The 15,809-nt window shown below is 39.3% G+C and overlaps 1 protein-coding gene across 1 annotated transcript in view; it reads left to right on the top strand.

The window, feature by feature from the left end:
* rpa1 (replication protein A1) overlaps positions 1-15,486 on the top strand; it is a 33,426-nt gene extending 17,940 nt beyond the window's left edge. Inside the window, exons 13-17 of the mRNA XM_047390723.1 lie at positions 513-636; positions 5,422-5,598; positions 6,217-6,324; positions 6,544-6,630; positions 14,856-15,486. Coding sequence (XP_047246679.1) covers positions 513-636; positions 5,422-5,598; positions 6,217-6,324; positions 6,544-6,630; positions 14,856-14,960 — 601 coding nt within the window. The 3' untranslated portion in view covers positions 14,961-15,486. The remainder of the gene's footprint in view (positions 1-512; positions 637-5,421; positions 5,599-6,216; positions 6,325-6,543; positions 6,631-14,855) is intronic.
* Positions 15,487-15,809: the final 323 nt, after the last annotated feature.

A 15,809-nucleotide genomic window follows, 5' to 3' on the forward strand; every position in this document is an offset into this window, starting at 1 on the left:
GGGGCAGAGCCATTTCTGAAAGCCTTTTTAAGCCAAATTGCTTTTAATGTTAATCCACACAATTCGCTGTCAGTCCACTGCATGAAACATAACTTTGGGGACATATTTGTAGATGTATTGCATCTGTTTATTTTTTAGCTTATTTTATTTTGGGTCACTGACAATCATACCTGCCAGGAGAAATTGGTGAAGTAGGCTTTTTACATTTGTAAGCTAAAGTTGCTTGTCAATCAATAAATGAATTGCTTGAAAATAAAACTTTTATGTAGTTTAGAAATCATTAAAGGGAAATTTAACATTTCCTATTCCCAAATATGATTTCTCTTTTTCTCAGTTTTTTTGCCGCTGAATTTAAGTGCTTTGGTGTAAATAAGCAAACTCTGCAAACATGATCCTCAGCACTAAGTTCCTCTCATTTTACGGACCAAACGAATGACCTGACAGATGATTTTATGAGTACTTACCTCACTTTAACCAGGGTCAAACTAACAGTCTGACTTTAATTCATGTAGGTTTGACAAGGAAGGACATGCCATGGAGGGACAGTCCCTGACGGAGGTGAGAGGCGGAAGACTCATGGAAAACTGGAAGACTTTGGCTGATGTGAAGTCGGAGCACCTGGGACACGGTGACAAGGTACACACATACACAGCTTTGTCTTGAGACACAAATACATTAACACTCCTGTGATGACTTTTGTGATATTTAAGAAGACAATAAACGATTGATTAAAAAATCCTGAACAAAAATGTTGTTTTTATGAACTAAATGCATACCTTTCGGGTTAAAAGTAAATTTAGTTCTGTAGCTTTCCTTCTTTTTATGCTGCAAAAAGGATTTAGCTTCTCAGTGTGATTCATTTTTCAATCAATACTATATAATATCCCTGCACCACCATATATGTTTATAATCAAATCCAAGCGACATTTATCTCCTGCTACTCATTAATCCCTCTGCTCTGTAGATGTCCACTTATAGTTGTAGTGTATGCACCTGGTGAAAGACGCATTTATCTCTGATATTGATTGTGAAGATTACACGGGCATCTTTCCTTGCACCTTTTAATGAAATGACCTCACCGCACAATAGTGGAGCAAATGCATTTTCTTTCATGACCACCTTTTTATTTGTACTGTTGAAGGAAACTTTGCTAGCAGAGAAATAGTCTCGAGGAGATAATATGCCCTGTGCAAAGATGTTAACTTTAGTAATTTGTCATAATTTAAAATGCACCACATGTACAGAGGCTATGAGTCCTCGATGCAGCTGTCCGGGGTTAGATTCCTGACCTGGGGACCATTGCTGCTTCTTCTCTCTCGGCCCAAGTTCTGCCTGAATAGTGCAAATAAAGGCAACTAGTTTCACAAAAACTTAACATAAATAAATAAAATGCACTGCACTATGGTAATTATCACAGTATGATGAAAAACGTTTTATTAAAGCATGAGAAATGAATAGATATATGCAGTTATGATGGCCTTGAAGATGTGGTACCTTGTTATTTTATGTTTGTGTATACAAAGAGGCTGGGAATGAAATGTATCGATTAAATAGGAGCAAATGTCTTTAACCTTTAGCTAACTTAACAGTATGATTTCTTAAACTGGTAATATGAAGTTTCTTTAGGAGAATTCGATTGTTTTCTTTCCTGTTCTGCTGCATTATTTCTGCTCACAATGTGTTTTTTAATGGACTTACAGTGTTCTGTTCTCTGGAGACCTGGAGACCAGAGGCACATCTTAAATAAATTAGGATATAATGGAAAAGTTTATTTATTTTATTAAAAGTTTTTCCAGTAATTTGATTCAAAAAGCGAAGCTGGTAGATTAATTGGGTGATATATTTTAAGCATGTGTAACTGTTAATTTGGGTGCTTTTGGCTTATAGCAAATAAAACCCAGAATTGAGTTTTTCACTAATGGAATATTAAAATGGACTTTTAACACGTTATGTTACTCCCTGCTCACAGAGAGACAGTTGTCCAGCAAACAATCATTGACACCCTGTACAAGGAGGGTGCTGCACCCACGTATATTTAGTGGAAAGTTGAGTGGAAGGAAACGTTTAGTAGAGAAAAGGTGCAAAACATGACGACTTTTAAAATGATTTGAAAGCAAGGCCCATTCAAGAATTTGTGGGAGATTCACAAGGCGGAGACTGTTGCTCAAGATGGCGCTTAAAAGATCCACTACACACAAACCAGAGACAACCCCAGAATCATCTATCCTGAGCTAAAGAAAAGAGAACTAGATGGTAAAGCAGTGGTCTGAAGTCCTCTTTCCAGGTGAAAGTAAATATTTTATTTGGAAAACTAGATCCCAGAATCTGGAGGAAGACAAGAGAGGCACAGAATCCAATTTACATGAGGTCCAGTGGGATGTTTCCCATTAATTAATTTGGTTGCTGGTGTTGGTCCAGAGGAATTATCAAGTACAAAGTCAGTACAGCCACCTACCAGGAAACTTTAGAGCATGTTTTTATTTTTCAGCAGAACTCGGCACCTGACCACACACCAATACCTGGTTTAATGAAAATGGCATCACTGTGCTTAATTGGCCAAAAAGCTATAATAAATATATAAATATTTCACATTTCTAATAGTCGTCTACAGGTCCTTCTCAAAATATTAGCATATTGTGATAAAGTTCATTATTTTCCATAATGTCATGATGAAAATTTAACATTCATATATTTTAGATTCATTGCACACTAACTGAAATATTTCAGGTCTTTTATTGTCTTAATACGGATGATTTTGGCATACAGCTCATGAAAACCCAAAATTCCTATCTCACAAAATTAGCATATCATTAAAAGTGTCTCTAAACGAGCTATGAACCTAATCATCTGAATCAACGAGTTAACTCTAAACACCTGCAAAAGATTCCTGAGGCCTTTAAAACTCCCAGCCTGGTTCATCACTCAAAACCCCAATCATGGGTAAGACTGCCGACCTGACTGCTGTCCAGAAGGCCACTATTGACACCCTCAAGCAAGAGGGTAAGACACAGAAAGACATTTCTGAACGAATAGGCTGTTCCCAGAGTGCTGTATCAAGGCACCTCAGTGGGAAGTCTGTGGGAAGGAAAAAGTGTGGCAGAAAACGCTGCACAACGAGAAGAGGTGACCGGACCCTGAGGAAGATTGTGGAGAAGGGCCGATTCCAGACCTTGGGGGACCTGCGGAAGCAGTGGACTGAGTCTGGAGTAGAAACATCCAGAGCCACCGTGCACAGGCGTGTGCAGGAAATGGGCTACAGGTGCCGCATTCCCCAGGTCAAGCCACTTTTGAACCAGAAACAGCGGCAGAAGCGCCTGACCTGGGCTACAGAGAAGCAGCACTGGACTGTTGCTCAGTGGTCCAAAGTACTTTTTTCGGATGAAAGCAAATTCTGCATGTCATTCAGAAATCAAGGTGCCAGAGTCTGGAGGAAGACTGGGGAGAAGGAAATGCCAAAATGCCAGAAGTCCAGTGTCAAGTACCCACAGTCAGTGATGGTCTGGGGTGCCGTGTCAGCTGCTGGTGTTGGTCCACTGTGTTTTATCAAGGGCAGGGTCAATGCAGCTAGCTATCAGGAGATTTTGGAGCTCTTCATGCTTCCATCTGCTGAAAAGCTTTATGGAGATGAAGATTTCATTTTTCAGCACGACCTGGCACCTGCTCACAGTGCCAAAACCACTGGTAAATGGTTTACTGACCATGGTATCACTGTGCTCAATTGGCCTGCCAACTCTCCTGACCTGAACCCCATAGAGAATCTGTGGGATATTGTGAAGAGAACGTTGAGAGACTCAAGACCCAACACTCTGGATGAGCTAAAGGCCGCTATCGAAGCATCCTGGGCCTCCATAAGACCTCAGCAGTGCCACAGGCTGATTGCCTCCATGCCACGCCGCATTGAAGCAGTCATTTCTGCCAAAGGATTCCCGACCAAGTATTGAGTGCATAACTGTACATGATTATTTGAAGGTTGACGTTTTTTGTATTAAAAACACTTTTCTTTTATTGGTCGGATTAAATATGCTAATTTTGTGAGATAGGAATTTTGGGTTTTCATGAGCTGTATGCCAAAATCATCCGTATTAAGACAATAAAAGACCTGAAATATTTCAGTTAGTGTGCAATGAATCTAAAATATATGAATGTTAAATTTTCATCATGACATTATGGAAAATAATGAACTTTATCACAATATGCTAATATTTTGAGAAGGACCTGTACTTCAGATGACTTCTAAAGGGTTTTATCCCTTTAGTCTCGAGCTGCTTGTTTCTCTTTAGCATGCCATGTAACAAAGTGAGCTTATGACAACGCAACGCTGAGGCTGCCCTCAAACTCTGTCACATCCTATAGATGATGGCAGAGAGGGTCAGGCTTCTTAAGACCCCACCAAACAAAGTCCTGTCGCCATTGTTTTTGTCACCAAGTCTTTGTGCCACAAATTGAAGTCACGACATCGATGCCATGCACCCTTCACAGAGCAAGTGTGCACAATTTGCTTGTTTGCTTGATGTTGCATTTTTTAACAGTCTGTGACAGATGCAAGAAAGTTATTTTTTCCCTCTTCTCACAGGTCAATCACAGACTAATTGGGGACATTTACATCAATAGTTATTCTTGTACAAAAGCAGTGGACCTTGGGGCCTTCTGAAGTTTAGTTTTGTATAACGAAATGGTCATTAGGCTTTTGTTTTTGGAGGCGCTTTTGTGTTGGAAATTACAGTGGACCTTTATGACAAAAAACAAAAAGATGGCACATCCACAACCTGAGCTTGACCAGGGAGTGTTTTAGCTGGAACACACCCTGACGTTCTTGTACTCATCAGTTTCTGCCTTAGTGACTTGTCCTGTTTTTGTAAGCAGGTAAAATATGTTGCTATAATTTGCTTCCTGTCAACATCCTGAATGTTTTTACTGACAGTGGATCAAGGAGTCCACACACCTCTAAAATGCCTGGATTTGTGAGATAAATAATTAAATCATTCCTGAACTCAATCTAAACACAAACTAAAATTATTTTAGTTTATTTCAGTTTATTTTATGTACACCCTTAAACTGGTTCTCGGTTGAAGCACCTTTTGATTTAGTTCTTACACTCATTCTGTTTGGGTGGGAGCCTATCAGCATGGCACACCTTTACTTGGGAAGATGTGCCATGCTTCCTGTTTGCTACCCTACCCCATAGCGCAGACATATGAAAAATATGGCTTAGCTTTTAACTTTATCTCATATTCTTACATTACAAAACCTGACATTTTAACAGGAATGGATAGAGCTTTTGCTTCCACTCTACTTTGCTGGATGCTCCTGAGAATGCTATCATAGAGCAGTATGTTGAACAGGTAACGTTTAAAATGTTTATTTAAGAGAGATTTGTGGATTTGTTTAAATGTAGATTTTTGTCACTTGCTCCTCGTTTAGGCTGACTACTACTCCTGCATAGCCACCATCGTATTTCTGCGCAAGGAGAACTGCCTTTATCAGGCCTGCCCAAGCCAGGACTGCAACAAAAAAGTGGTTGACCAGCAGAATGGCATGTTCCGCTGTGAGAAGTGCGATAAAGAGTTTCCCAACTTCAAGTACCGCCTCATTCTATCTGTGAGTGACCGTTTGTCCTTCCAAAGCCTGTGCAAATGTTCACATTTTACACAGCCGGTTTTTGGCTTTAGCTGAGGTTGTTTTTATACTCAAAAGTTTATATTGATTTTTTTTTTCTCAATACTTTGTCCTTCTCTCTTTTGCCCTTCTCTCTGTCTCACAACATTGCCTCTAACTGCTCTTTGCAATTAAAGTTAGAAATGTTAAAGCTAAGTCTGTGAAACACTAATGAGGACTAACTTTAAATTGACTTTAGGCTTTTTACAGCTTTGTGTTAAGTGTTGCTGGTCTCTGTGCACTATTATTTTAGAGCGTGTTCACTGATGAACACAAATAAAATGTTTCTCAGCTTTGAAGCAAATAAAATATTTTTACATGAAGATAACAACAAAAACGTAGTCAGCAAAAGGAAAGATATGTTCTTGTTTTGTAGCTCTCTCCAGTTAGCATATTGTTGAATCTGCTTCCACACTGATTCTGTGCATTTTGCCAGGATAAGCAGCAGGATGTGTGCTATCTTCTAACTGCAGTCAATCAGGCAAACATCACACTTTAGACACTTTACCGTTGTTGTTTGTATTTACTGTCGCCTTTTCTTTCCACCGTGTTATTCGTCAGGCCAACATTGCGGATTACGCCGACAACCAGTGGGTAACTTGCTTCCAGGAGAGTGCAGAGGCCATTCTGGGCCAGAATGCAGCTTACTTGGGCCAGCTCAAGGACTCGGTGAGTCGGTTCTTTCCCAAAATGAATAGTTCCTTCAGGAAATAAACTTCCAGTTTTGTAGTTTCTAAACACACACACTTGCAGACGATGTGCTTCTGTTCTTCCATGTAACCCTTATGAGAAATCCTTGCTATTGTTTTTAAGTATTAATGGATATTTTTTTTTTTTTTGCATTGGTTTTGTGAAACGAGAAGAAAAATATTTTTGTTCATATTTCAGAATGAATCAGCTTTTGATGAGATCTTCCAGCAAGCAAACTTCAACACTTTTATCTTCCGCAACAGAGTGAAGCTGGAAACGTATAACGTAAGTAAAACAGTGATAATTAGTCTCAGAAAATGTTAAAATGCATTACTTTATCCCCACCTTACAGATTACAAACAAACTTTAGTGTTTTTTATGAAATGAAACACAAAGTATGCATACTAAGTCAATAAAAGATGATAAATGGTTTTAAATATTTTTTATTTATAAAAACCTGTATAAGTATATTTACTTTTATTTAGCCCTCCAGATTAATACCAGCCAGCTACCTAAAAGAAAAGCCTTCCCGCAGCATGATGCTGCCACCACCATATTTTACTGTGGGCGTATGTGTTGGCTTCCCAAATCACATTGCATTTTATATGTAGCCCAAAAAAGATTTGGCTCCATTAGTTCTGGTCTATAAATGAAATGCATTGACGGTTTTGGGTGTAATGTGACAAAATGTGAACGTTTTAGGATTATCAGTACAAGCACTACACATAAGGTCACTTAATAAATGACAGGTAACAACTGAATGAGGGTGCCTCAAATCCACTGAACTCTTCTTTCCAAGCATAAAATGCAATGCAGAAATGAAACATTCCCTTTGTGCTCCATCCTTATCATTTCCTATTCATTAACAAATCTACCTGGCTTTCATTTGTGCTGTCATTATTACCTCTGAAAAGCTGCTCGTCCCAGAAAAGCTGTTGATTTTCAGTGGCTTTGTGAAGGATTCGTGCACAGCTTAGCGGCGGCCACTGTTTCCTGTAGGCAACACAGACAGAGGTTTGTTTTTAAGGGAAAAGCATAAAAGAATTGATTGGGCTGGGACTCTGAGCAGGAAGTCTGGATGCGAGCCAGAGGCGGCATCCGCCTTCAGCACACAGAAGAGACCACTGTGTCTGTCACAGTCAGCTCAGCGTCCTAACTGCCAATGGCACAGCTTACAAACATGTATTGGCTCATGTATCCACAACCCGTATTACTTCAACAGAGACACCTGCAACCTCCGTGTTCATGTTTTTTTTTTTTTTTTTTTTGTTCCTCTCAACATTACAAGCCAATCATTGTCAGTATACACTGACATGTTTGCTTGTGGATGACGCTGGATAGTTTAGGGTCAGTTTTGAAAGTAGCTATGTAGAACTGCAACAAATATCCATAAAGTAACATTTAAGTTTTAAGCACTGAAGAGTTTAAAAATTCTGAACATCAAGCCAAATGAGTCAAATCTGGATTCATCTATTAAAATACTTTTATCACTGCAGTTTTAATGATTTGATGTTTAGTGTTCAGTTTAAATGAATTAGCTATCATTACACTGGAGTACTTGGACTCAAAGATTTTAACCACATATCCTTAATGTTTTCTATCCCATCTTACACAATTGCAGTTTTGATCCAATGCAAAATGTTTAGTGAGATTCTGTGGAGTATTGTCAAGGGGAAGATGGGAGGCACCAGAACCAACATTGAAATCAAGCTGACCGCTTGCCATTAATCCAACCTGGGTTTTTTACCTCAGCAGAGCCTCTGTGTGATCAGTGATCCAGTTATTTAGGCAGGAAAGCCAGACTAAGTATTCAATTCAATTCAGTTTTATTTACAGGTCCTTCTCAAAATATTAGCATATTGTGATAAAGTTCATTATTTTCCATAATGTCATGATGAAAATTTAACATTCATATATTTTAGATTCATTGCACACTAACTGAAATATTTCAGGTCTTTTATTGTCTTAATACGGATGATTTTGGCATACAGCTCATGAAAACCCAAAATTCCTATCTCACAAAATTAGCATATTTCATCCGACCAATAAAAGAAAAGTGTTTTTAATACAAACAACGTCAACCTTCAAATAATCATGTACAGTTATGCACTCAATACTTGGTTGGGAATCCTTTGGCAGAAATGACTGCTTCAATGCGGCGTGGCATGGAGGCAATCAGCCTGTGGCACTGCTGAGGTCTTATGGAGGCCCAGGATGCTTCGATAGCGGCCTTTAGCTCATCCAGAGTGTTGGGTCTTGAGTCTCTCAACGTTCTCTTCACAATATCCCACAGATTCTCTATGGGGTTCAGGTCAGGAGAGTTGGCAGGCCAATTGAGCACAGTGATACCATGGTCAGTAAACCATTTACCAGTGGTTTTGGCACTGTGAGCAGGTGCCAGGTTGTGCTGAAAAATGAAATCTTCATCTCCATAAAGCTTTTCAGCAGATGGAAGCATGAAGTGCTCCAAAATCTCCTGATAGCTAGCTGCATTGACCCTGCCCTTGATAAAACACAGTGGACCAACACCAGCAGCTGACACGGCACCCCAGACCATCACTGACTGTGGGTACTTGACACTGGACTTCTGACATTTTGGCATTTCCTTCTCCCCAGTCTTCCTCCAGACTCTGGCACCTTGATTTCCGAATGACATGCAGAATTTGCTTTCATCCGAAAAAAGTACTTTGGACCACTGAGCAACAGTCCAGTGCTGCTTCTCTGTAGCCCAGGTCAGGGGAATGCGGCACCTGTAGCCCATTTCCTGCACACGCCTGTGCACGGTGGCTCTGGATGTTTCTACTCCAGACTCAGTCCACTGCTTCCGCAGGTCCCCCAAGGTCTGGAATCGGCCCTTCTCCACAATCTTCCTCAGGGTCCGGTCACCTCTTCTCGTTGTGCAGCGTTTTCTGCCACACTTTTTCCTTCCCACAGATTTCCCACTGAGGTGCCTTGATACAGCACTCTGGGAACAGCCTATTCATTCAGAAATTTCTTTCTGTGTCTTACCCTCTTGCTTGAGGGTGTCAATAGTGGCCTTCTGGACAGCAGTCAGGTCGGCAGTCTTACCCATGATTGGGGTTTTGAGTGATGAACCAGGCTGGGAGTTTTAAAGGCCTCAGGAATCTTTTGCAGGTGTTTAGAGTTAACTCGTTGATTCAGATGATTAGGTTCATAGCTCGTTTAGAGACCCTTTTAAAGATATGCTAATTTAGTGAGATAGGAATTTTGGGTTTTCATGAGCTGTATGCCAAAATCATCCGTATTAAGACAATAAAAGACCTGAAATATTTCAGTTAGTGTGTAATGTATCTAAAATATATGAATGTTACATTTTCATCATGACATTATGGAAAATAATTAACTTTATCACAATATGCTAATATTTTGAGAAGGACCTGTATATAGCACCAATTCACAACACAAGTCGTCTCAAGGCACTTCACAAAAGTCAGGTACATACATTCCAATTAATCCTAACCATTGAACAGTGCAGTTGGAGTTAGCTTTTTATTCAAATTGGATAAAAAGTTTTTCTATCTAAGGAAACCCAGCAGATTGCATCCAGTCAGTGACTTGCAGCATTCCCTCCTCCCGGATGAACATGTAGAGACAGTGGACAGTCACTGGCGTTGACTTTGCAGCAATCCCTCATACTGAGCATGCATGTAGCGACAGTGGAGAGGAAAAACTCCCTTTTAACAGGAAGAAACCTCCAGCAGAACCAGGCTCAGTATGAGCGGCCATCTGCCACGACCGACTGGGGGTTTGAGAGAACAGAGCAGAGACACAAAAAGAACACAGAAGCACTGATCCAGGAGTACTTTCTATGGGAAGGAAAAGTAAATGTTAATGGATGTAGCTCCTTTAGTCGTTTCACCTAGAAATAAAGAACAGATAAACTCTGAGCCAGTTTTCAAGGTTAGAGTCTGAAAGAGAGCTCATAGAGTTAGTTACAGTTAAGCTCAGTCAATCGCCATGTCTATGAGAGAGAAAGGGTTAAACACTGAAAGACAGGGCCATGTGGATCATCGGTAGAGGGTGAGCATTAAGTTGTTGCCAGCAGAAGCTCGGACGATTCCCCTCTCCAGAAAGGTGTCACAGGTAGATACAGAGCCAGGCCAGGTGTAGCTTCTAGGAAGATAAAAGAGAGAACAAGGTTAAAAGCTGAAATAACAGCAAATAATGCAAAATTGGAGAGTAGTGTGAGAATGTAGCAAAGAGGGTGAAAGTGGTCGTTATGTCCTCCAGCAGCCTAAGCCTATAGCAGCATAACTACACAGATAGTTTCAGTTCAGATTATTTAGTTAAACGGCGCTTATTTACAACAATGTTGTCTCAAGGAACCCCACAAAGAGTCCCTCTGATGGTCATTGTTATACTAAAAATCACAAGGATTGGGATACCTCTCTCTGTCAGACTGATTATAACCATTGGAAAGTATGGGGTGCATATACTGTACCATATATGGAGGTACTTTGTAATATCCTGTCATTAACAAATAAAACTCCCTTATTTATTTGTCTTATGTAATTCTCAAATTTAGGAGATATTGAACCTTATCATTATCTGTAAACAATAACAATCAAAATTAACTGAAATAAAAGGATTGAAATATCTCTTTGTGTAAATATTTGAGGTTTTACCTTTTGAATTTAATTACTGAAATAAACTTTTTTGGACCCATCTATATTGATGGGAAACAATGTTGGTATTTTCTTGTTGGGATTATGATTATTGATGAATTAATATTTATCAAGAATTATAATAAAAAATCATAATTTGAGAAAATTAATTTCTTAACCAAATATCCTCATTTATGAATCAAAATCAGAGATGTCCTCTGGTGTTGTATTTGTGTCTCAAAGCCCTTGATAATTACAATTAGCAAATTCTCAGTAATAGTTGATAACTATTTACTAGATGTCACTGTTTAATCAACCGTTTCTGCTGAAACGTGGGGAACTTTGACCTTATTTTGACTGACAAGTCACTCTTGCACAAAATAAACACAAACGCCTTCTCTTTATCTACGTGAATATTTATTAAATCAGCAGCCCTGATACAATTCGCTCTTCCGATTAAATAATCTTCACCTAATCAAACATGCAGAGTTCTACACAAAAGGGTAAAATATCTAACTAAACAAAATAAAACAAAACAGCATTGCGTGTGTATGAAATCCAACGAGCAGTTATGGCAAAATTACAAGAGGAATATGGTGTTGAATGAAGCTTTGGGAGCGGCCCACCAGAATGTAGCTCAGTGTAACAGACACAGGGTCATAAACCCTCCCCCAAAGTTGTAAACTCAGTGGACAAGGGATCATAAACTTTTCGGCGGCAAACCAGTAAAACCAGTAAAGTTGAAGACACAGGAAATGGTGGATTTCACCATGAGGGGGGGGGGGGGGGGTAGTTTCCAGGCGTCCGTAGGTAATTCAGGAGATCGGTCTGTCTTCGTCCTTTTCGGCCTCCTTGGCAGAAAGGTGAAAAATATGACGGACCGTCACTAGTCGACTGGAACAAAAAAAAACAAGGAGGAAAAATTGCGTCTCCTTGAAAACTCCGTGGTTGTTTCGGTTACGTGTTAAATCCACGCCCTCGATCGGTAAAGTGAAGTTTCTGGTCTTCTTATCCCAGAAACGTCTTTCATGAATTTTTCTCGTTGGCCAATGGGGAGAGTGAATTAAAGTCCACGTGGGATTTCTTCTCCAAAGTGATGCTCCAGTTGCGTGGTAACTGCGTCTCGGTTTCCAGCGTGAAAAGTCATGGTGCCCTTACATAATCCACTGTGACGCCAGAGCTGCGACGCCCCCGTCCTATCAGCCACGGTGCCCGCTGGGATTTGTAGTTGCGGACTATCCTGGGGTACAAAATGGCCGATGGCGCCGGAAGGCCTGGTGGCATCCAGCAACGTGCAAATGGACCAATATTCAGTAAAACATGGTCCAACACCCTTTTGCAGTATATTGTCCAAAAAATAAAAATACATTCACGACCCAATTTAAGGTAAAAGTGGAACCGTGCTTCTGTTTATCGTTTTTATTCTTGTTGAAAGTATTCAGCTGTCAGCTTTGTACTTTCTGTTTTGTTGTTTTTGTTGCCATTTTCGAGTGCTTGTTGATGGTGTTGGAAATGGTATTGTTTTATAATTGAAATTGATTCGTGTGAAATCATAAAGTTAGTACTCCGGCAAAGATGTGGGGTGTAGAGTGACCTTTTTTTTTTTATTATTCCTTTTACGACATCATATAGAGCAGCATCAGATCATCAAAATCCATTTTTAGAGCCCCATTCTGCTGCTGCACAGAGCTCGTGACTTGAGGATTTCATCACTCAGCAGTAGATGCTCACATCATTGTTGTGATTGTTCATGGTGTTGACACCTTTTTTCTTATTTTTACTCAAACTCTGGTGCTGTTAATGAGGTCTTCTTGTACCTGAAGGCCATGTCTAGAAAGTTTAAATGGTTTGTCTCAAAAAGCCATTTGGGAGATAAAATATTCTGTTTTTCCAGTTATTAGGTATTTAAGTGTCTTGACTGTATGTTTCAATGTTTATTGGCAAGTTTTTACTTTTGTTTAAGAGATAGAATTGGTATTTCTTTTTTTGCCCTTATACTGATGGGTAAACATGATGCAGAATAATTCTAGACAAAGTAAATGCATAAATATCTTGTAAAAACCCACCCACTCAAACCTTTGTGGTGCTGTTACAGCCCGCGCATGTAATAGCTGTATGGTATAAAACAAAATACTGGAATGATCATAATTCAGCCAATTTAGAGCAGATATAAAGATGATTAGTTTTGCTTGACCTACATTTGAGGGATTTATGAATTGTACCAAATTAGGTACAGAAATTATAATAGGATCTGTGAATGCAAAGAAATGTGATGTGTAAGATCTTTGGATCCGATCTCAAAAGGTGATAAATTATTTATGTTGGATAGAGGTGCTGAAAATATGTTTTGGGCTGATTATATAACTTCAACATTAGTTTAAATCTTTTAGGTATTTTGAAGAAGCAGTTGTCAATTTTTCCATTTGATACAATCAAACAAATGTTGAATTATCCTTTGCCTGAAGTAAAGCTGTTGTGAAGTAGTGCTTTGCAGAGTTCTGTAGCTCTAAATGTGACTTACGGTTACAGTTGAAACAAAAATAGAAATGATTTCTATCTTGTTTGTTGAATATGTCCATATCTGTTTATACAGAACAAACAAGGTATATGATGCTCCTAAAGAAAGCGCAAGTCCAAAGGAAGATGAGTTGCATTTACCCACTTCCACAGCAGAGGATTAATGGAGAAGAATTGAGTGTAACTTCAGTTTAAATGCAGGGATGCATGGCCCTGAGAGAAATGACCTCCCCATGTCTAGACAGCTGTGGAAGCTAAATGCCATTGCAGTTTAGATACCTCCTCCAAATGTCTTTTAGGGGATGAAAAATGTTTATCTGCTATTTTCTTTATAAATAACATTTTACATTTCATCTTTTTCTCAGGTTAACAGTCTAGACTGTGCTGAGTTTGTATCATATACTTTAGAATACACCTATGATTAATATCACAGTTTGAAAGCTCTTAATGCATGCTTTTAATAGATTTATATCTGCATCAAAGAGATGGTTTGTTTTGGTTTTTGAACGGAGGATCTGCGTGGTACTTGTGAGAAGTCAGCATCTTACCCACAGGAGAAATAAGTTACGATAAAATTAATTTGCAAGGGAAAAAAATTAATTATAAAGGGATTATAGCTAATAGGTATTAAAACTGGTGACCCTTGATAAAGCGGATAGCAGGTATTTTAAACAACTGTGAATTAAGTTTCATACTGTGTTCAAGTGGGGCTGCACGGTGGCACAGTTGGTAGCACTGTTGCCTTGCAGCAAGAAGGTCCTGGGTTCAATTTCTGGCCGGGGGTCTTTCTGCATAGAGTTTGCATGTTCTCCCCATGCATGCGTGGGTTTTCACCGGGTACTCTGGCTTCCTCCCAAAGTTTGTTAGGTTAATTGGTCACTCTAAATTGCCCTTAAGTGTATGAATGAGTGTGTGCATGGTTGTTTGTGTGTTGCCCTGTGATGGACTGGCGACTTGTCCAGGGTGTACCCTGCCTCTCGTCCATAGACTGCTGGAGATAGGCACCAGCTCCCCCATGACCCACTATGGAATAAGTGGTAGAAAATGACTGACTGACTGTGTTCAAGTGAACACTTTTAGCTGATTTTTATAAATTTATACTGCCACTATGTTTTTTTTTTTGGCCATTCCTTACCTATCCTCCACAGGCACCTCTGTCCAACCTTCCTCTATAATGAGCATTTTTTTCTGCAAATTCAGTTTGTTAATGTTTACTTTCAGGAGGTAAGACGTTGACTAGTTTGAATTACTTCACAGAAGCACACTTCAGAAAATCTGAACTGAATCGCTTTATGCGAGAGAGTGTGACTTGTGAATCTTTAATTGTCCTGTGAGAGGGATGTTGATGGATTCTCTCTGTTTTAACAGGACGAATCCAGGATTAAGGCCACAGTGATGGACGTGAAACCTGTCGACCACAGAGAGTACAGCAAGAGGCTAATCGTGAACATACGGAAAATGGGCGCCAAGTAGAAACTTGACCATGCAGATTGTTGGATCTGATTTATTTTTTTTGTACAGGCAACAAACAGTTATAAATGTGTTCCAGTTTCCACTATTAAAACATTTGTATTTAGTTTATTTTGGTTTGTGAAATATAGAGCTAAAGTAACTTTGTCTTTATGAAACACTTTGAGGTCTGATTGACTATTTTTCTTCTGTAAACATAAAATCGCTTTTGTCTCTTTTTTTTATTTAATCTAACATAATAGAGCAGAAACTAGGACAGTAAGCGATGAGCAAAATAATGGTGTTTTAAGTCACCCAGCTGTTTGTGCATATATTGTGGGGATGGTGGGTGCCTGATTTTAAGTATAGACCAGTACAGTGGTTAGGACTCTTTTTCACCCTCTGATGCAAAATGCTTAGGCTGGACCTGCACATTCCTGATAAGAACATTTATGCTCGCACTCTTCTTTTTTTGGCACCATTTCTCACATTCTTGCAACCAGAAGCCCATGGATGGTGCAGACCTTATGGAAATAAAAAGTCAATAACATTTCTGTTTCTTTAGTCTTGTAGTTTTTTTTTTTTTTTTTTTGGGACAATTAAGTGTAAAAATAAGGGTGTTTGTTATCAAGCTGCTTTGTGAAGCATATATGACAATCAAATGTGAATTAGTGTCATTGAATGTGGAATCCTCACAATAACTTAGCCTGTGCTTTTTAAGGCAAACAGACTAAAATTGGGAAAAGGTACAGCTTTTTCTGGATATGTATTCAAGTGTGGGCACACAATACCTTCTATCTCCTCAGGTTTTGCTCAAATGTGCTACAGAATCCCGGCAAACTTAGCTTTCATGTTGTATTAGAGCAGAACATC

Source organism: Girardinichthys multiradiatus, chromosome 18 (genome assembly GCF_021462225.1).
Source record: "Girardinichthys multiradiatus isolate DD_20200921_A chromosome 18, DD_fGirMul_XY1, whole genome shotgun sequence".
Lineage (NCBI taxonomy): Eukaryota > Metazoa > Chordata > Actinopteri > Cyprinodontiformes > Goodeidae > Girardinichthys > Girardinichthys multiradiatus.